Consider the following 21,103-nt stretch of genomic DNA (forward strand, 5'->3'; position numbering starts at 1 on the left):
CATATATTAATCATAATCAACAGAAAATATCTAATTTTCTCTTTCTTCTAGAAATTGAGTTAAATCAGAGTTTTAATTTGCGATACTTTTATTCAGGGGCCCACAAGGAGCATCGTTCAATGATTAATCCAACGTGAAAATGACATATTGCGGCCATTTGCATAGAATCTGGACCATATCGCATTTTAGTGTGCCTAATTGGTCAAACAATAATAAATAATTCCTTGCAACATAAAAATATATACTCAAGCGTATGATTCTTGAAATTATTCCAATTATGTTGAATCCAATCTAAAAAAGTATCTTCAGAAAAAAGGATGGACATTAACAATGTCATCCAATTGTATCAATGCATTTTAGTATAACTGCAATCCATAAAAGATAATCCAAAGTTTTAAAGTTTGTATTACAGAAAATACAAACGGGGGGCTAATATTTTTATGTGTTGCAAGTTTTTTCTTCTTATACAATTGGGAATTGAAATCATTTCATTTCTTCTTATACCCATTGATAGGACTAAACATGCCATAAAAGAAGAACGATAAACTCAATTACGTTCCCAAAAGAGAAGTTCAGACATTGTTTGAGTTTGCTCAATCTCGTTATATGCTAAAGATTAAGGTAGAGCTCTTGGGAGTTACTAGGATGATTTCCAAGAGGTTTGAAGAGGTTTTAAAGGTCAATGATTTTCACAAGGTATTTAGGCTAGAGATTATTGATGTTGGCTTACCTAAATATGTGGAAGGAGTGAAGGAAGATACGGTCAAAAGAGTTGTAGTCATTTTGAGTGGGCTCTACCGCTCGAGCGGCGCGAGTGGCGCTCAAGCGTGAGCTGCGAATCCAGCACGTATCCCTGGCGAATATGGACAGATTTTCTCCTAGTTTTGGGGTGGTTTTAAGTTTCCTATTATTTGTATAATTGTAATAAAGCCCTTTGACATATAAATAAGCACTTTAGTGCTAGGTTATGATAACATGAGAAAGCTAAGGCATCAAATTAGGTTTGAACCAAGGGTGAGAAAAAAGAGTGCTAGGGTTTGTGAGAGAGCAAATGGGGTTCTTCATTCTAAACAAAGGGGTTCTTTCATACTAATGAATTTATCGAGGATCACCAAGAGGACGTAGGCACAACGCTGAATCTCTATAAATTCTTATGTTCTTTGTGTGCTTGTTTACTTTTTGGTTTATGTATACTTTTTCTTTGTCTGGCTTGCATGTAATAGTCGCGTAGTCCATAAACGATAAGGTCTTGGAGTGTTTTCGAACAACAAGTATTTCTTTTTTGCATACTTGGTTGTGGGGTTGGCTCTGATCCCTTTGATTTTCACAACAAGGTGTGTGACAGAGGGTGGAGGAAAGGTAGATCTAGGGGTTTATTCCCCGTCTGATTTTTGGTATTCTCTCATGCCTCGGCAGACAATGATGTTCCTCTCTCCTCTTGGCAAATATGGTTGTCTCTGTTATGGATCTGGATGGCTTTTGTTGTGCATTATTTGTAGAACAAAAGTGTTGTTGCTCATTTAGTCTGTGTTGTTTGGTTTCGTAGATATGGTGTAGTTTGTTATTAAAGTCTAGAAACTCTATGAGTTGTCTCGTTTTCTCTTATAATTCCTAGAACTTTTGTTGAATTTGTTGGATAGTCTAGTTTCTCTAGGAGAGTTATGCTGGTTAGCGGTCAGGATTCGTCCTTGATATAACTGACTTGATCTAGGACAACGTAGATGGTAGATAGGGGTTTTAGACAAGTTCTTTGCAGTTTATTCTCTCCAAATCGTTTCAATTCTAGAGCTGACTCAAGTCACTAGGGAAGCTTTATCCATGTCTATCGTATTACTAATCGAAATTTCTCTCTATGTACTTTTTCAATTAATCTAATAAAATACTATCGCTTGTCTGGTCAAAAGAAAAATAAACAGTTAAAATCATGATATTACATTATGAGTTTGCTCAAACAAATTATTAATGTCATGTAATTTACTATCTAATTAGCTTATATACACATATATTCTCATATGTTGACAATCGGACATTATTATCGTGCGCTATGTATTTTATACTACCCCTCCTTACTTTCCTGCCTGTTTACAATAACATTCATATGATAATAACGTGCGGACATCCAGATAAGAGAATAACTATGTGTGTGTGTGTGTGTGATTTTACACGTGTGTATATTATTAAAGAAGCTCTTTGTTTTTCTTTTTCTTTTTTGAGAAAATTAAAGAAGCTCTCTTTATTGTTCAGTATCTTTTATAATATATTTAAGGATTGAAGATAATAATTAATATGGTAATTGTAGAGTTCTGTTTCCCTTCCAATTCTTTTTTAATATATATAAATACAAACGATAATCTAAACTATAAGGAAATAGGTGTTTTCTTACATACACACTATCAATATATCACGGATGTTTGAATCTGAGATCATTAATCTTCGAGTTAATACCATTTTTCACTAAGCTAAACCCCTTTAACGAATTATCTAAATTTTAGTGTCATATTTGTTCTCCAACCATTCCCTTTCCCATATTCTAACCTTCTCTTCTTTTTTTTATCATCAAGTTGTAACATACATCACATCCTTATAGCTAGTCCTAGTCGACATATATATAAATAATACATTTTAAACTTTTAAGTTGATGCAGACTTTGTATGCACCAACGACGAAGTATAATCTAAAATTTGATGGAGAGGTCCACAAGTCTCAAACTGTATATACAGCCGCAGCGTCGCATCTCATACGATGCCCCGTCTTCCACATATATAAAATTAGTCAGGCAGTTCCAAAGCTCTCTATTTCTCCTTTTTGTTTTTCTTATAATGCGCTAAAATATCAAATGTTCCATGTATTTTATTCCTTTTGCTAATTTAGTACTTCTGTTTTTAATTTAGGCAATTTGATTCATATGTTTGTTCTCGTTAGTCTATGCAGTCAATTCCGTCAAATAATTTTATTTTTTTAAGATTTAAATGTCAAAATGATCACTATATATTTCTTTTTTAAATGAATTTTGGTCATGCGTTTTTTTTTTTTGGACAATTTGTCCAATTTGGGGGTGGGTGTGGTTGGGTACAGGGGCGGATCCATATAGGGGCAAGAGGGAACCCTGCAAGTCCAGAATTCACCATTGAAGACGAAGATGTTGACCCCGACAAATTACCCATAAACTGCTTGATGAAATGCTCCAGATGGCGTAGCACACCAGCACAGCAAGCAGGCGCGCTCACTGCTTGCGCGTAGCACTTTGTTTTTGTTTTCCTGACGTCAAACGACAAAGTTGTAGAGATTACCTTATTTCCATTTTCAGCATTTAAGTAAATTTCTTTGTCCTTTTACTTTCATTTATTTTATAGTACTCGTTTTACTTAAGTTGACAATGTAAATAAAGAAGTACCCCCCATTTGGATTCAAATAAAAATACTAGAAAATTAAATTCTCATCAAATCAAAATTTGAAAAATCGGTTTTAGTGCAAAATACAATTTAGGTTAAAAATGATGGCTCATTAAGTCAATATATACTTCATAGTAAAATCTCATAAATCAAGTTTTCTTATTTGATGTGTAAGGAATAAAAGCCACAAAAAATTATCTTGAGAAAATGATTATTCTGAAAAATCATTTTTCATACTTAGCCAATATTTTTACATAAAACTATTTTTCATGTATGATATGAATGCATTAAGGGACCTAAAGTCAATCTAGGTAAAAGCCTTAAATGTTCAATCCACAAAGAGTTTTACAAGAATAACCTATCGCTTACATATTGAAGAAATATTTGCTTGAATAAGCTCCCCCTAAGACAATACTCATGACGATTCAAAGTTTGAGAGTTAGAGCCCAAAAGAAATGTAGATAAAGCCCAAACCCAAAACGACGACGGACCTCAAAAATGACGTAAATGCCTTAATGAGCAGGATTGCACCAATATATGTCAGCTCTTACGTCAAATAGACGGGATGCCTTGGGAGGAGAAAAGGATTGCGCTAATTTTTTAGTTTATTATCACATTCTTAGAGATATTTCTAGTTTATTGTAGTATGTCTATTTTTTGAGGTTGATGTAGTTCTCTTTGATAATTAACATGAATATTTTGTATGGTTTTATCTATTAACTATGAATTAGAATATTATCGTTTCATTTTGATGGGTCTATTTTGTATAGAATTTTTTTAACCTTTTATATGTTGACCCCTGGAATGAAAATTCCTAGACCCACTGTCACACCCCGAATCGGCTCCGCTGTAGCACGATATTGTCCGATTTGCCTTCACGGTTTTGTTTCTGGGAACTCACGAGCAACTTCCTAGTAGGTCACCCATCCTGGGATTGCTCTAGCCCAAACTCGCTTAACTTCGGAGTTCCCATGACTCCGAAGCCAGTGAGCTCCCAAAAAGCCTTGTGCTAGATAGAAGTGGGCATGTACATATCAGGCACATCACCTCCTCTCCGTTGGTCGATGTGGGATGTTACAATCCATCCCCCTTAGGGGCCCAACGTCCTCGTCGGCACACTCGCACCACAAGGCAGAGTGACTCTAATACCATTATGTTACACCACAGATCGGCTCTGCCATAGCAAGATATTGTCCTTTTTGGGCCCCCATTATCCTCACGGTTTTGTTTCTGAAAACTCACTAACAACTTCCTAATGGGTCACGATCTTGGGATTGCTCTAACCCAAGCTCGCTTAACTTCGAAGTTCTCATGACTCCGAAGCTAGTGAGCTCCCAAAAGGCCTCGTGCTAGATGGAGGTAGGCATGTTCATATCAGGCACATCACCCCTTCTTCGTTGATCGATGTGGGATGTTATATCCGCCACTAATTAGGTGACAAGTTGCCGAAAAGAGGAGTTGGGGAGTTTGCCGAAAGGTAAAACGACAAAAAAGAGAGACCGGGATGGGCGGAGCAGTAGTGCCTTAGGTTGGGCTATTGGTTTTCATTCTTTAAGTTTTTTTATTTTACTTCTTAATCTCATTTTTAATCTTTTTTAACTTTAACCTTTTATTTTCAACTTATATTTTTATATTTTTCAAGTAGTCACTTATGAACTTTTTTAACTTTAATTATATGAAATGAGTTACACTAGCTAACTGAGTCAAACAAAAGAACTATATTGACTAATTTGGTTAAATAAATCAAACACAGAGACCATTTTAACATTTAAGCATTTAAATATAAGCTCTTTCATCCGCTAAGACTCAATTGAAAACAATTTGGAGTTTCAAATAAACTTTTCTGTTTGTCTCCCACGCACTTCTCTTAATAAAGAAATTATATGTGCTCATACTGTGCAAAGAAATCCTGCACAAGTGTGAAGTATATCAGTATATTTAGTTCCTAATATCAGGTGTGCTAAGTGGGGTAGAAAGTGAACTTAATAGTTATCTTATATCATGTGTTTGATTATGTTTAATTTAAAGTTGTCTCATTGTCTGCAGGCCACCAATGTGCACCACTCAACTATTTTAATACAAGAAAATTAGAGGGTATCTATAGCCTAGGATTTCAGATAGCAAAAGGAAAGTTTTTAGCTTTTCTTAATGGAAGAGGAAAGTTAAATTCAATCAACACAGCCTTCTAGCTCCAACTAAAAAGATTATTTACTTCTTCAAGTTCATACCAAAAAAATATTAATAGTAACTTTATAAAGAGATGCAGGTTAAATTAGTTGGTCAAATAGAAAAAAAAAAAAAAAAGAGTTAGTTGATCAAAATAGTGAGTCCACCTCCTTGGATATGATCGATTATTCAATCTTCATTGCTGCAAATAGTTTAGAATATCATATATATTGTTAATATAAACAATTAAAAATGAAAAAAACCAACGCTATGGGCATTCCATTTTAGCTTGATACACTACTTCTAGTACCCAAAAAAAAAGGGTTAATCATTTTATTTGTCTTAAATTTTGACCCAATTTGTATTTGAGTACCTCAATTTCCAAAATAGTTCCCATTATCTTTTAACTTTAGTTTCGTTTGGACAAATGATCATGTCGTCAATTTTGTTAACTTTTTATGTTAAATGCAGGGGTAAAATAGTATTTTTATATTTAAACAAAAATAAATAAATAAATAATCACACCTTTAAAATAACAATAAAAGAAAATCAAATAAAAAACCAACAACAAAAAAATCAAGTTTGGGGGGAGTAGTATCGAGATAGAGGGGGAGAGAGAGAGTTTAATTTAAATTTTTTAGTTTTTTTATTTATTTATATTTTAATCAATTTTGATACAAAAATACCTTTTTGCCCATACATTTAACAGAAAAGTTAACAAAATTGACGGCAGGATTATTTGTCCTAATAAAACTAAAGTTAAAGGACCACGGGAACCATTTTAGAAATTGAGATACTCAAATGTAAATCGAGTCTAAATTTAGGAACTAATAAATTGATTAACCCAAAAAAAATTATATAACGGATCCCGAAAAATCCCTAAATTTTGATCAAATAACAGTTGCATAGTCACAAAATTTGGGAACATATTAAAATAAATACAAAGATTTTGTTGATGATGACCCAAATTTGCCAGAAAATCAGCAATCATATTTGCTTCACAAAACACGTGCCGAATTTCAAAAATCTGAAAATGTTGACATAAACATATTTATTTCTATAAGTACATAAATGTATTGTAAATTTGTAACATATAATTTATTTCGTACTGCAAGCAATTAAATGAGGACTCTCCATATTAAACTATTATCTTTGCAAGCAAGACAGACATGTCCATAACCATAGCTAACAACCCAGAGAGATTAAGTCTCAATTACCTCCATTGTCAGAAAATAGGTAGCTAATGAGACACAATTGTTAGGCCATCTTTAACAGTGGGCTAAATCCTCAAATTTAGTTCTTTCACAATCAAAACTCATCTGCAGCAATGAACTAAATGTGCCATGTCACCAGGTCAAACCTAATCAGCGGGCCAAAAGGGCCAAATGCTTGGCCAAATGTGGCCAAAAGGTTAATAGGAAAGTTAACGATATGAAATGAAAGTGTTATGAATTGACGTGGGGAGTAATAAACTGCATGAAAAGTGTTATTCTACAAGAAATCGCAAGAATATAATCCTCATTACATGAAATAATTATTGAAATTAAGAACAATATTGGTAATTTCGACCCATTAAATCTACCCAATATCCTCATTTTTATTCACTTCAGGTGTCGACTAATGTACCACTTTGTCTTTAAATTAAAAGTTGTTACAAAGGAACACTAGTGTAGTGGTTTGGAGCAATTGTTTTCTAGGAAAGATCATGAGTTCAAGTCTTAGCACTCGTGTAGTGTGTGTGAGTTTAATATATTATCACCTCTCTCAATAAGTAAAGTGGTAAAAAAAAATTACAAGTTGTTACAAATTGTTACACGCTCCAAACCCACAATCACAAGATATTGCAAAGTGTAATTAATCAACCCAAAAATCAAACACATCTCTCGCATTGCTTCCAGCCTAGTCTACAAAGTTCTCAATGACATAATAGAAAATAGGTGAAGTAGAAAGTTTACCTCTACTTGATCAAATATGTCCTCACGTAGGGTTTGTTGCCATGGCACTATAGCTTGTCATTTTTAGCAACAGATAAGTAGAGAGAGAGAGAAGGTGGGCAAGGACATAGATCACCGACTCTGGCTCGAACGGCACGTTTGACACCTCTAACTGGTAAGGCACGTAGCGAACGGAAAGTTCTCGCCACTTCTGTAAGTGAGTGGATTTGGGGAAGGACATAGATCACCGACTAGTAAGGCGCAGATGAAGAGAGCAAAGCTGACCTCTTCTCAGCTGTTTGCTTGCTCTACATTGTTTGAAGATAATGGAAACAAACCGCATGGTTTTTGTCCCCCCCTAAAAAAAGCAAGCGGATTTCAAGGCATGGTGGTTCTGGTTTTGGAAGAAGAACCCAAAAAAGCTGACTTGATTGGAAATCAGATTTGGCAATTAGCAAAAGCTGACGACAATTCACGTGAGAGCTGAAGCTCAAGGACCCCTTTCTTTAAATCCTCTAATTCTTATCACTTATTGTGTCGCATAAGTTATGTGTCCTTCAAACTGTGAGTCTTTGTTGGCAACACTTTGCATGCCCAATTGGTGGGAGACAAATAGTAACCAGACCATTAAGGGCGTGTTTGGCTACTTTGGTAATGTGATGCATGATTAATTAAAGGGATGATGACATGCAATATCTTTGTCCAATAATATCACAACTAAATATAATGATTTTATTTGTAAATCATTGTTTTCCTTATCTATGATTAAAGTTGGAAATAAATTATTTTTCATGAGTTAATGTGTTGGGTTATTTTAGTTCCTTTTTATGAGTTTTTAATTCAAAAGTTACTTGGAGAATTTGGTTGCCACCTTTGTTGTTGAAGTCATGTATCATTTCCAAATACCATAAAATCAACTAAATTAGATATTATTTAACTATTTGATTATTCGCATTTCATTTCCGTATTATCTAATGAACAATTTGTACATTTTGGATGATCATATAACTTCTAATTCAGATAATTTTTTTCATGAATTATCTAAAACATAGACACTTCGGCTCCAAGGGCAACCCTAGGAAAGTGCAAGTGGTGCCACCGCATAGGGCCCCTTATTCTTAAAGGCCCCCAAAAAAAAATTCTTTATATTATATATATATATTAATATTATATGAATCGTATATGTAGTATAGTGTCTGGATATTTGCACAACAGCATGTTCAGGGGAGTTGGTTGGAGCACATATCTATTTCGCAAAAGGGCCAGAGTTCGATAACGTGGAAGCTTAACCACACCAAAGGAGGAGTATATATATCCCCCAAACGTTCTTAAAAATAAAATAAAAAAGGTTTTCTCCTCGAAGAAAAGTACTTTCTTCATTTAAAACAAAACGAAAAAAACTTCATGGCTTCTTCTTTCTCTTAAACTATGATTTTCTGATAAGTACTCATCATTATTCGTCAATTTCTCTTTGGTTCTTTTTTCAATCCTTTGACAATTTATGTTATTCTTTCAATTTCAGGAATTTGAACACCAAAAAGAGAAAACCCTAATTCCTGAATTCATAAAGACCACTCAAAATTAAATAGTCAGATTCAAATCTCAATTCAAATTCAGGTATGTATCTAAATTTCAATATATTCTATATATTACATGACTTATTTTATTAAATTATTATCATGTTGATGATTGGTTATATGAGAATATAGTTTGTAGAAATATTTATCTATTTCTTGCTGGGGTTTTCTTCCAGGTTATAGGGTTTTGGAATTTTTCTTTGTAATCTAAACATGCCACCTACTAGAAAATACGTTTCTGGATATACAAAACGGCTTAGAAAAAGAAAAATCGAGGAATTGACTCAATCTCAAAGAGGAGCTCTTGATAGATTCATTGTTAGAGAATCACATGCTACAATTGATGAAAATATTTTCAATGAACGAGAACAAGATGATGTTGAGGAATTGCAAGTTATTGAAAATAATATGGATGAATGTGTGGGTAATGCTGAGCAGAATGAGAATGATGACAATGAAAATGCTGATATTGATGATCATAATGAAGATGTTGAAGATGTAGACATAGAAAATCATAACAATGAGAACGTCACTGATTTATTCAATGAGGAACCAAGCCAATCCATTCCATTGGATATTTATGATCCAAGAAATTGGGATAATATTGATGATTTCTCTTCTAAACGGACTAGCTTTGATGTCAATTGAAAGTGAACTTCTTGAAAAACTTGAATATGAACATTTGATTGATGATTTCTCTTCTAAAAATTCAAGAAGGTCAATTTTCAGACATTAGTATTGTACTGGCTGTGTTTTTTTCCTTTTGGGGTAAAAGCTCTCGTAATAGTTTTAATTCTTCAAATAAGACAACAAATACAATGTGAATGATTTTTGGATAATCAGGTATGTTTTTGTTGTTACTTTTGTGTTTAATGCAATATAATCTAATTTGTTAATGACATTTGTGAGCAACTACTCTTTAATTTGTGATTGCCAATTTTTTTTTTCCTATTAAACACAGATTGCTTATTGGAGGCAGCAAGGGACCTTATAGGGGCACAAGGAGCTTATTTTTGTACCAAACATTTAACTTTATCAAATGGAAACATTTATATTTTAATAAATTTGATTTCTGATTCTCATTACATATTTATTGATGGTGAATTTTAGTTATAAAAAAATTATTTATGACATTAAGTTATGGCAAATTTTTATAGTATTTTTGTATTAGATTATGTGAGGCCCCAATTTAAGTTTCATACAGAGCCCTCAAAATCTCAAGGACGGCCCTGTTCGACTCATTAAGCTGCATTGTAGGGTAGCATAGATAGAGTACATATATAGGTTTGTAATTTGGGAGGCTAGTTGTTGAAAATGGTGGCTAGATAGCAACGTAATTCTACGGTCTATAAGTAATGGTGACCAATAAAATTATATATAAAAAATTGAATAAATAATTCATAAGCAAGACTTGGTGGCAGTTTAGCTGGTTGTCTAAACTCAATTCATACACAAGACATCAATTAAGTTCATAAATAACAGGTCGCTAGCCTGTGAAGTCGTTTGCTAATTAATTCACGATGAGTTGAATAATTCCAAACATTTTAAAATAAAGCTGTAATAATTTCTTAATGATGATTGGATGTGACTTGGAATGTGAAAAAGACACCGGAGACGTTTGTATATGGGAATATTATTCCATCACTTCAAAATAAATTTTAGTTTAGTTTCTGTCTTTGTTTATACAATAATCAATTAATATTTAATAATATGGTTACTTGTCTAATTTACATTTTGTAATCCACTCCAACTTTCCCAATATAGGAGGGAAGTCTTATAAAGCGAATATACGTTTATTTACAAATGTATACGGAAAGCATGTTGGAATTATTCAATTAATAAAACATGTGTAGCTATCAATGAACCCAAATGAGAATTGACACAAGCTATTAGTCGTTTGACTCACAAGTTGTGAGGGGTTTGTAGCTCAAGTTAATAAGAGCAGTTATTTCAACACTCGAAATTATGTATTCGAGTTTCCTCTTCTCCAATATCGTTTGTATTAAAATATATATATATATATATATATTAGATTCACAGTTGACATATATGCACCATTTTTTTGTCAAACAAAGTGTATGGAAATTCTCAGATATATTAAGTTATTTCATATATGTTTAGATTTTTATTCTTCTCAAATTTGGAGGTATTTATAAAGAAATACAAAGATTTGTTCACCCTAAATGCAATAGGAAATAAATCTAAATTACAATAGGAAATAAATCTCAATTACAATGGGACAAAATACATAGGTAAGTAAATAAAATCCTAACATAATACGGAACCAAAATCCTAACTAAATAAGGACTCGCCAACACTCTCTCTCAAGTTGGCTCAAAGATATTTCACATGCCTAACTTGACAAGCAAGTCATAGAACACCATACTCAACATTGACCCATCAAACAACTGTAGATAAGGTCTTGTCGTAAACCATGAGTGAAACAAAAGGCAAACCAAAGCAAAGATCACAGCTGAAACACAAGAACAAACCCTAAAAAATAGAGCATACGGCAGAACACATAAACCCTAAAAATAGGGCACACAACAGAACACGGCAAAACACATACGGAAACCATGTGAATACAGCAAAGGCATGGCAAGGCAAGAAACATAGAAATCCTGTGAACACGGTAAAGGCAAGGCAAGAAAGATATAAACCCTGTGAACATGGCAAATGCAAGGCAAAAACAAACCCTAAAAATAGGGTAAGGCAAGGCGAAGCCAAACCCTAAAAAATAAGGTCAAGGCAAGGCAAAGCAAAGACAAAAGGCAACAACAGCAACGGCAATGACCACAGCAAAGGAAAGTGAAGCAAGCAATGGAAATGTCAATGACGGCCACGACAACAACAGCAAAAGTGAAAGAGAATTCCTCCATATCTATTTTACCTAATTCACGCAGACACAACTTCTCTTCACCTCCTTTCCAACACATGTACGTTCTTTTCAAAATGTGTTTTGTTGTCTTGAGCACCGAGGCTAACATCCCTTCACCAAAAAATTTGAGTTCAAATTATTTTCTAGGTGTCGTATGCATTGAAAGCATGAGTAATGCTTGTTATGCCCTACTACAATAAGGTACCAACATGTGGCAATCTACATTTGATTTTATTGCGCAAACGCCAACCCTCTTGTACTACATGGTGCGTGTTACATTAAGATTGGATTTTCCAGCATAATTCTAAGACATAATAAATTTGGCACAAGTGTGTTTCAAGAAAGAAGGTTTTTTTTTTTGTTTTTTTTTTCACCTAAAGCACCTAGGATAACATCCCTCTGCTATAATATTGAGTTCAAATGACTTCGTATGTGTCACATTTATTTAAAGTAACGATAACGCTCGTTATGTCCCACTACAATAAGTTATGTGTCGGGTAATATTTGAGTATACGCCGTAAGGGTCATCTTGTGAGCATATATGATTGTTACACACTCATAATGGGTGTGTGGTTTGCCCTCCCTCATATGACTAATCACTTTAATATCTATTTAGTTACAAATTCATGTTATAATATTCAACAAAATATGAAAAATATATTAATAATTTTTGTAGATATATTAATGTTCCTATGTATGCTCATAATTTAATAATAATGTGTTTTCAAATATATAAAATCAAAGTCTAATATTAACGGCCGAAATAATAAGTCATGTTTATATTTGCTTGCACTACAATAATCTTGGCATAAATGTAAACTTTAGTAACAATCAAACCCAATTAATCCATGTCTAGTAATAATTATCTGACATGCCATCCATAGGAAGCCATGAGGAGAATTGATAGGATACACAATACTGTCAGTAGTTTATAGATATCAAGAATCCAATCGTACCGTACCATTACATATAAACAGGGAAGCATCCTTTTCATTCTGAAACTGATTTATTGCCATATTAATTTATTTTGCCCACTCCCATCAAGGACCAAATTATACCTTGCTATTCAAGAATTTATTTTATTAAATACAAGTGATGGTTGAAACTATTCTATCACAATCGCATATGGGGCATATGGGGCATCGAGCTTGAATGCAGAATGCGAGTACGTTACTTTGATTAACTGACCTATTTTACTTTTTTTAATATCTAAGATTCATTTAAATCAAAGATATTTTGGGAATATAAAAAAAGAATTAAAAATAGTTTCAAATGACAATATACAAATCACAAGATAATCTAAAGGCGAATTAATAATTTTGAAATAAGTTGTGATTGTCAGCACCTGAGTTTTCATCTGCAATACACCTGGGAATGATAGAGAGAGAGGAGCAAATTTGATAATTGATATATGAACCCACCACCCAACTCAACAAAATTAACAAAAAGGCTTACAAATTTTAACAATATATTCATGGGCCAATCAACTATGAACCCACGCGCTTGTTTTAAGCTTCAAATCTCACGCGTGGAATTGACAAGCAAGGAATGTTCTGATCACAGAGAGAGAGCTCAAAACATGCAATTGATGTTTGGTTTGGTATCAATGAAACATTAATATGCATGTAGCAAGGTTTTGTTTTTAAATGATATAAAATTAGTAATTGATTGCGAAATTGAAGAAATATATGGTGATGGAGCATATGGCACTCCATGTAAATTGGGTGTCATCGTTTTTGGTATTGGTAATGTAGGTATGTTGAAAATCTTCTCTTGTTTTTTTTTTTTCCTTTAAATTTTATACAGTAAATTAAAAAAGCACGAATAAAAATTGAAACGTGAAACTATAGCACAAAGGATGGGGGAGTGACTAATGTTTGTAAACACATCAACAACAAAGTTGGCTTCTCTAAACACATGACGGAATTGAATGTATTGAAAAGAGAGAGCTAAAAAAAGATGATATACTTCAATATTGTATAAAGACACAGATTGCACTATTTATTTGAGTTATTTTTTTAACAGCGTGACAACATTACATTTAGAATATATAATATTGAAAATGTAAATATCTTAAAAGTGAGTTATAAATTGAGGTGCAATCTCTCACATGTTAATAAGAAAAGGGTATATTAGCATGTATTGCTTGAAAGTAAAATTATGAGAGAGTGGCCACACCCATGTGGAAGCTCCATGGTTCCTTCTCTCTATTGAAAGCCATACTTTACAAGTCCCAACTACTTTTGATACTCACCACCAAGAGGCAACAACAATTTGTACTCCCTTTATCTTTCTTTGTGCACACAACTGAGTAATAAACATGAAAAGGTTGGAGGGAAAAGTGATTGGGGCTCTTTGCTGTAAATTATAATGAGGTATGAGTTGGGTGTTTGGAGAGTGAGAAAAGGAAAGAGAGAGATTGGGAAAAAGATTCAGTCATCATTTATTTGTTGTGGGGGCATCTTATAAGAAAAAAAGAAAAAAAAAAGACAAGTGAGAAAGCGAAAATGCAAGAGCAAGAACCTTGCCTCCCTATATCCTATGCAAATCCCCATACCTTTTGTAGTTTCCTCACCATAAAAAAAACAAACCCATACCCTCTTTTTGCATATTGAGGCATTATAGTATCATAAACCATCATCATAATGACAATTATTTTACAGGGAGTGAACAAAAGCCCCACGTATATAATAAGCTGGTGGGACATGAGCACCAATGACCCCTAATTATGTGCTTGAAGATGAGAGAAAAATTATATTAAAAAAATATTGCCAAAGTTTTTATATAAAAATTACTAGCCTCTTCGCATACACTTCCGTGTCTGCGAGAAGTTTTTTTTTTAAATTTATTTTAGAATTTAAAAAAGATAATGGGTTGTTGTATTCCATAAAAATAAGATATATTATCTGATTTTTCTTTTAATTTTAATTTTAATTATTTTTAATATGAAAAAGTGTCAATTTACCATATTATTCTCATTTAATTAATAATTTTAATTTTTAATGTTTTATTAACTAAAGGCATTTTATGGTATTTTGAATATTTAACCATTCTCTAGACTTTGAAAAAAGCCAAAGAAGAGAGAATTTTTTTAAAAGAAGCCGAAATGAACAAAATTTCCCTTATTCATTTTTGAATTTCTTAAGGAATCCTTTACATTTACACGTCTTTAATTTAAAAGTTGATAAATTTTTCTGTTTTTTTTTAAAAAGCTTTAATTTTTTTCAAAAATAAAATTTTTTTATGACTAAAATATAAATTTACTTATATTATTTAAATTACTGTTGTTTATTTATTTATTTCAGTTCATGTTGTGAGAGGCATTGACTCACCCACAAAAACACAGATAGAAGGAGACCATGAGACCATGAAACCAAATTCCAAGAGCGTGCAAACCACATTGCAATTACCACACAGATGCTTGCTCCCTCTGTCAAACTTGGTCCCCATGAGCCCATCCAGGTCTCCATTGGCGCGTGTGATGACCTATCCACGTGAACGCGTGGAGTCAACCAGGGTGTTTTTGGGTTGGGAAAGAAAAAGAGGTGAGAGAGGAAAAAGAGGAGAGAGACAGAGAGTGTGTCAGAGGTTAGAGGCAAGAGAACGTGCAGTATTTGAGGCACAGATCTGGATCCACTCAAAACACCCAACTCGGGCACCCACACACTCACTCAACTCACTCAACTCACTCAGTCTCATCTCACTGCTCATACCTCTACCCGTCTTTGTCCTCTATAAAGTTCAAAGGAGAGAGAAATAATAGATGGAGAAATAGAGAGAGAAGAAAATCCACAGCTAGAGAGAGAGAGAGAGAGAGAGAGCTCAGAACCCAAAAAAACCCAGCAGCAGAAACACAGCAACAGTTGCAGCAGTGAAGCAATTGATGGTTCTTCTGCTGCAAAAGAGCCTAGAAACTAGAAAGAAAGGCGGTGGTTTGGCCTTTGGAGTAAAAGTTTGACTAGGAATTAAGCCAAGTCCTATTGCTAGAGCAAGGATTTTTATTACAGGGATAGAAAGATAATATGTTTCAAGTAGTCGAGTTGGGAGACAAAGAAATTAGAACAAGACTCATATCCTCTTTCATGGGTAAGCCGTACTTTTTACACAGAGAGTCCAGTTTCAGCTTTCAATTTGGCAAAGAAACTAAAGAAAACCGAATTTTTTACGTGAAAAAAGACAGTGTGTGGTTTTTTTTGGTGGTTTTAGACTTTCAGTTTTATTGCTATTTCTTTATGCTTATGACTCTTCCAAGTTCCAAACTTTCCTCTCTTTATTTGCTTTTTGGAGAAATTCAATCCCCCCAAAAGCCTTTTTTGGGGGTTGGGTTTTTCCTTTCCTTTCAAGAATTAAAGGCAACTCTGAGCTTCAGCCTAGCTAACCAGTTCTTCTTTTTAATCAATCAAACCACACGAGAATACTACTTTTAACACTCCACACCTTTCTTTATGGTTTTTTTTCCTCTCTCTATCTCTCTGTGTCTTCACCTTTACTTATTTTTCTTGGGTTTTGCAGGAATAATAAGATAGAAAGAAAGTGAACACTCTTATCTCTCCACTCATCACAAGAAGTTGTTGGTAGGTAAAAGGTTTTGTGTGTGGTTGAGAAAGAAATTTTACTTGTTCATAGAGTAGAAGAGCAAATTATCACTTTGCTCTCTCTCTCTCTCTCTCCTCTCTTTCCTCTGTCCCTCTCAATTTTTTCAAAACCAGAAACACAAGATTTGGAGGGTTGGTGGCAGTGAAGTTTAGCACACACCAACCCCAACTCTGCTATCTCCATATCATCAACATCAGCCATGGATTCCTATGAAGCTACAAGGATTGTTTTTGCAAGGATCCAAAACTTGGACCCAGAAAATGCTTCCAGAATCATGGGTCTGCTTCTGATACAAGATCATGGTGAGAAAGAAATGATAAGGTTGGCTTTTGGCCCTGAAGCTTTTCTCCACTCAGTGATTCTCAAGGCAAGGAAAGAGTTGGGAGTGCCCATATCAAACTCTCCTTCTACACCTTCCACACCTTCTTCACCCTCCCCCTTTCTTTCCACTAACCCAATCACTATCTCGAGGCAAAACTCTACTTCCTCGTCTTCCAGACTCTCTCTCTCCATTCCAAACCCATCTTCTTCCTCTGCTTCAGCTTCTTGGGCTGCTCTCTCTGAGCTTAGAAACCAAGAAGAAAATAATTTGATCATGAGCCCCAGCAGCAACATAGCTCTCAATGGGTCCTCTTCATCATCTTCCATGATGAATTCCTCCTTACCCTTCTATGGAAATGGAGGGACTGATGTGATTGATGAGTTTCAGCTTCAAGAGCAGCTCTCTTTCCTCAACGATGGCTCTCCAGCACTTGGGCCCAAATCAACTGATTTTTTCTACCCCCAAACTGACTTGTCTTCAAGTCCTACCAATGGTTCTGATCCAGCCCTTTTCTCCTCTTACCATGGCTCTGCAAATTGGGGCGGTGGTGGTGGTGGGCCCCTCCACCGGAGAAGCTGCTCTGTCAGTGATGTGTGCTCAGAGGACCCAAACTCTGCTGGGTTTGGTTGGAAACCCTGCTTGTATTTTGCAAGAGGCTACTGCAAGAATGGAACCAGCTGCAGGTTCTTGCATGGTGGAGGACTTGGGGACTCTGTTGTCGATGGTGGTGGTCAAATGGCTGTTGGGTCACCGAGCAAGCTCGAGATGATGGACCAGTCATGCCATGAAGCACTTCTCAGATCTAAAACTGCTCAACAGCAACAGCAAAGACTTGCTGCTGCTTCTCAGCTCATGGCCTCAGCTAACTCCTTCCCTTATTCCTCTAAGTGCATGAACTTCCTTCTTCAGCAGCAACAAACCGATGCCCAAAGGTACAAAATTTAATAAAGTCATCTTTTTTGGTATTAAAGTTCTAATCTTTTCTGTTATATAAGTCAATCTTGCTGTGAAATCCACGTAGGGCTGCAGCTGCTGCTGCCTTAATGATGGGTGATGATATGCACAAATTCAGTCGATCCCGGCTCGAAAGAACGGATTTTTCGATGAATGGTGGTGGGGCAGGAATGGTGAACCCAGCTTCAAGGCAAATTTACTTGACTTTTCCAGCTGATAGCACTTTCAGAGAGGAAGATGTCTCAAACTATTTCAGGTCATTTTTCTGATCCTTAGCTTTTTTAGTGCAAACATTTTTTACAAAGGCATGGTGAAATGGGTTGTTTTTGTTTTGCTGACTTTGCTTGCTGTTGTTTTTGAATGGAAAATAATGAAGCATTTATGGGCCGGTTCAAGATGTGAGAATCCCATATCAGCAGAAGAGGATGTTTGGTTTTGTTACATTTGTGTACCCGGAGACTGTGAAGCTCATTTTGGCCAAAGGGAACCCTCATTTCGTCTGTGATGCTAGGGTGCTGGTTAAGCCTTACAAGGAGAAGGGCAAAGTCCAGGACAAGTACAGGCACACTCTCACTTCTTTTTTGATGTTGTTCCCCTAACTTAAACTTCCACTGATTATAATATCGTTACCGGAAGTAATTATACTCGAGGGAAATTAAGCTAATGCTGCTTGAATGTTATTAATTTGCCAGGAAACAACAGCAACAAGTGGACAGAGGAGATTTGTCTCCCTGTGGTACACCTACTGGCCTGGATTCTAGAGACCCTTATGATATCCAGCTAGGTAGCTAATTCAAGCAAAACATTAGCCTTCAAAGAGTTATTAATTGTCACACACAGGGACAAAATTATTTTGCATTCAACCATGCTTCTCTTGAATTGTAGGAGCAAGGATGTTTTACAATCCTCAAGACATGTTGTGGAGGAGGAAGCTGGAGGAGCAAGCTGAGTTGCAGCAAGCACTTGAAATTCAAAGCCGAAGGTTAATGGGTCTGCAGCTTCTTGATGTGAAAAAGCATCACCACCGTTCTCTTTCTTCCAGCAGTCCCATTCAGTCCCCTACTCAGTCTCCAAGCATGTTTAATCAAAACCTAATGTTTCCTTCAATTCCCAATGGCCCAGAAGTTCCGCAAGGTATTTTTGTTGCTACATTTAGAATGGTGTAAATAGGCGTCATGGTTCAATACGGTAGTTGACATTTTAATTGTTCTCGATCTCAGAGAACTCTACCCCGATGCCACCCACTGCTTCAGAAGTGGATGACGATCAGTTGCTTAAGGAAGCAGCTCATGTTGTGTTAGGTAAAGAAGTAATGGCCAACAATGATGAAAAGGGCAGTGGCTGTGGCAGTGGCAATGCCAATGCCAATGGAAATGGCGAGGAGAGCCCCCGCGATAATGTCAATAACTTGCTTGAAAGGTACGCAGGATTTGCATCAAATTTCCGTGTTGGTTTTCCAAGTTGTATGAACACTGTTGAAGCTTATGGACCTTATAATTGAGTGCATGCAGCTTGGAGCACAACCTTCCTGATAGTCCTTTCGCGTCTCCAACGAAAGGCGCCGGTGAGTACACGTCCTCCTTCCCCAGTGGGACTACTGAGGCCAATGACTCCGATGCCTCAGCTGCTAACATGAACTTGGCCACTTCACTACTCCCAGCAGCTTCAACACTCGACATGGCGTCCTTCAAGTCTTTCAACTGCCAAATTCCAAGGTTACCCCAAACTCCTTTCCATCAAATTTATCCATGGCATCATGGTGTCTAAATTATACCTAACTTGGGAACGTTTGATTGAATTCAGGTTGTCCTCTGGCCATGGAACCATAGGAGGGATGTATGGGGGCACAGGAGCTGGACCGAAGTGCCCGGTTGGAACTTCCTAATTAAGCTCTTAACTAGGTACAAATTACTTTCAAAGTTTTAAGATTTTGTTTTGTTTAACCTCCATAACATAATCTGTGTGATTATTTGGCTGTATTTGCAGGAGGATCAACAAGTCAAGTTAATAAACCAAACAAAACCCACCAAAAATCTGTAGAGATCATCATCATCATCATCAAATCCCTTCCCCACCAGCAGCACCGCCATCATATCATCAAATACCATACTAGTTACTACCATACAAAAATGCATACGTAAAAGGCAGTAAAGGAAGTGGGTCAGCCATTTCCTTTTCTTTGTTCTTTGTACTCAGTTTCTGTAGTTGAAGTTGCAACCACAGGTTTAAAAGTTTTAAAGAAGAAGAGAGACAGAAAGAATCAAAACACGGTCAAAAAAAAAAAATGTTAGTTTGTAACTTTTGGCACTGTAATTTTAATTGTCAGCCTTCCCAATTGTTCCCCTTTAAGTGAAACAATTGCCAAAATCTAGTTTAGTCTGTTAGTCTCTGTTTTAGTGTAAAACAATCTTTGTACAGCAGAAGCGGAGGCCGAAAGAAGCTAGCTGATAGAGAGGTAAAAAAAAGAAGAAAAGAAGGTAAATTTGTAACTACAAGGCTGAGTCAGTCAGAACTCTTAAAAGGGTAGTTGAAATTGAAGGAGCCTATGAGGAGGAAGGCAAGCTGTGAAGCAAAATCAGTCAGCTGAGCTCGAGTACGATATTGGGAAACTTTTATTTTTATTTTTATTTTACCATTATCAATCAATGATGTGTTCCTGCTACTTGTAGTGGTTGTTATACACAGAGTTGTACCCTTTGCTGTTAAAATGTTAAAAAAAGAACAGTAAGAAAAACTTAGGATGAAAATCAGAAATGAAACAAGTGAGTTTTTTACTCTAATTTGTGGTATCTTTTTCGCTTCTTTCTGTGCTTTGGCTTTTATGATGGAGGAGTGTTTTTTTGTCTCTTTGTTTAAAAGCCACTTCCATTTTTTCTTCTTTTTGTAACTGGTGGGATACTGTCTTTAAAATTATCTATTCATGGGGAGCTAAAGACTAAAGCAAGCGGGGACCACCCACATGGGTGGTGCTGACGCTGCATGTGGGTCCTACTCATTTATCTAATGCCAGATTGGGGGTGGGGCCTACACACCAAAACCCCACCCATGTGAGTGATCTATGCAATGCCACTATCTCTCTCACTCTCTCTCTCTCTCTGCAGAAGAGAAGAGCCTTTACTTTCTTCTCTCTCATTGACAGGAGAAGGAGAGGACATGAACAGACCAAAAAGTAGATGTTGATGCCCACACGTATGACAAAAGTGCACGGATACAAGAATCTTTTGGGGTCTGTAGCCTTGTGAATGCGCGAGAGAAATTGGCAGTAACTCAGAGAGAGAGAGAAA

The 21,103-nt window shown here is 35.5% G+C and overlaps 2 protein-coding genes across 4 annotated transcripts; both read left to right on the forward strand.

The window, feature by feature from the left end:
• LOC109947154 (suppressor of Mek1-like) lies at window positions 9,283-9,717 on the forward strand. The gene has a single exon (XM_020556667.1). The coding sequence runs from the start codon at window positions 9,283-9,285 to the stop codon at window positions 9,715-9,717; it is 435 nt and encodes a 144-aa protein (XP_020412256.1).
• On the forward strand, window positions 15,502-20,599 carry LOC18787039 (zinc finger CCCH domain-containing protein 53). Of its 3 annotated transcripts, none has more exons than XM_020556847.1 (10): window positions 15,502-16,033; window positions 16,460-17,797; window positions 17,887-18,075; window positions 18,196-18,405; window positions 18,512-18,603; window positions 18,705-18,953; window positions 19,040-19,238; window positions 19,331-19,534; window positions 19,623-19,720; window positions 19,806-20,599. In XM_020556847.1, the coding sequence occupies exons 2-9, from the start codon at window positions 16,743-16,745 to the stop codon at window positions 19,702-19,704; spliced, it is 2,280 nt and encodes a 759-aa protein (XP_020412436.1). In that variant the 5' UTR covers window positions 15,502-16,033; window positions 16,460-16,742; the 3' UTR covers window positions 19,705-19,720; window positions 19,806-20,599. The 3 variants fall into 3 exon arrangements, with proteins under 3 accessions (XP_020412436.1, XP_020412437.1, XP_007219577.2); XM_020556848.1 differs by having other exon boundaries at window positions 18,196-18,381; XM_007219515.2 differs by having other exon boundaries at window positions 15,503-16,033; window positions 18,196-18,375.

Source organism: Prunus persica, chromosome G2, assembly GCF_000346465.2.
Source record: "Prunus persica cultivar Lovell chromosome G2, Prunus_persica_NCBIv2, whole genome shotgun sequence".
Lineage (NCBI taxonomy): Eukaryota > Viridiplantae > Streptophyta > Magnoliopsida > Rosales > Rosaceae > Prunus > Prunus persica.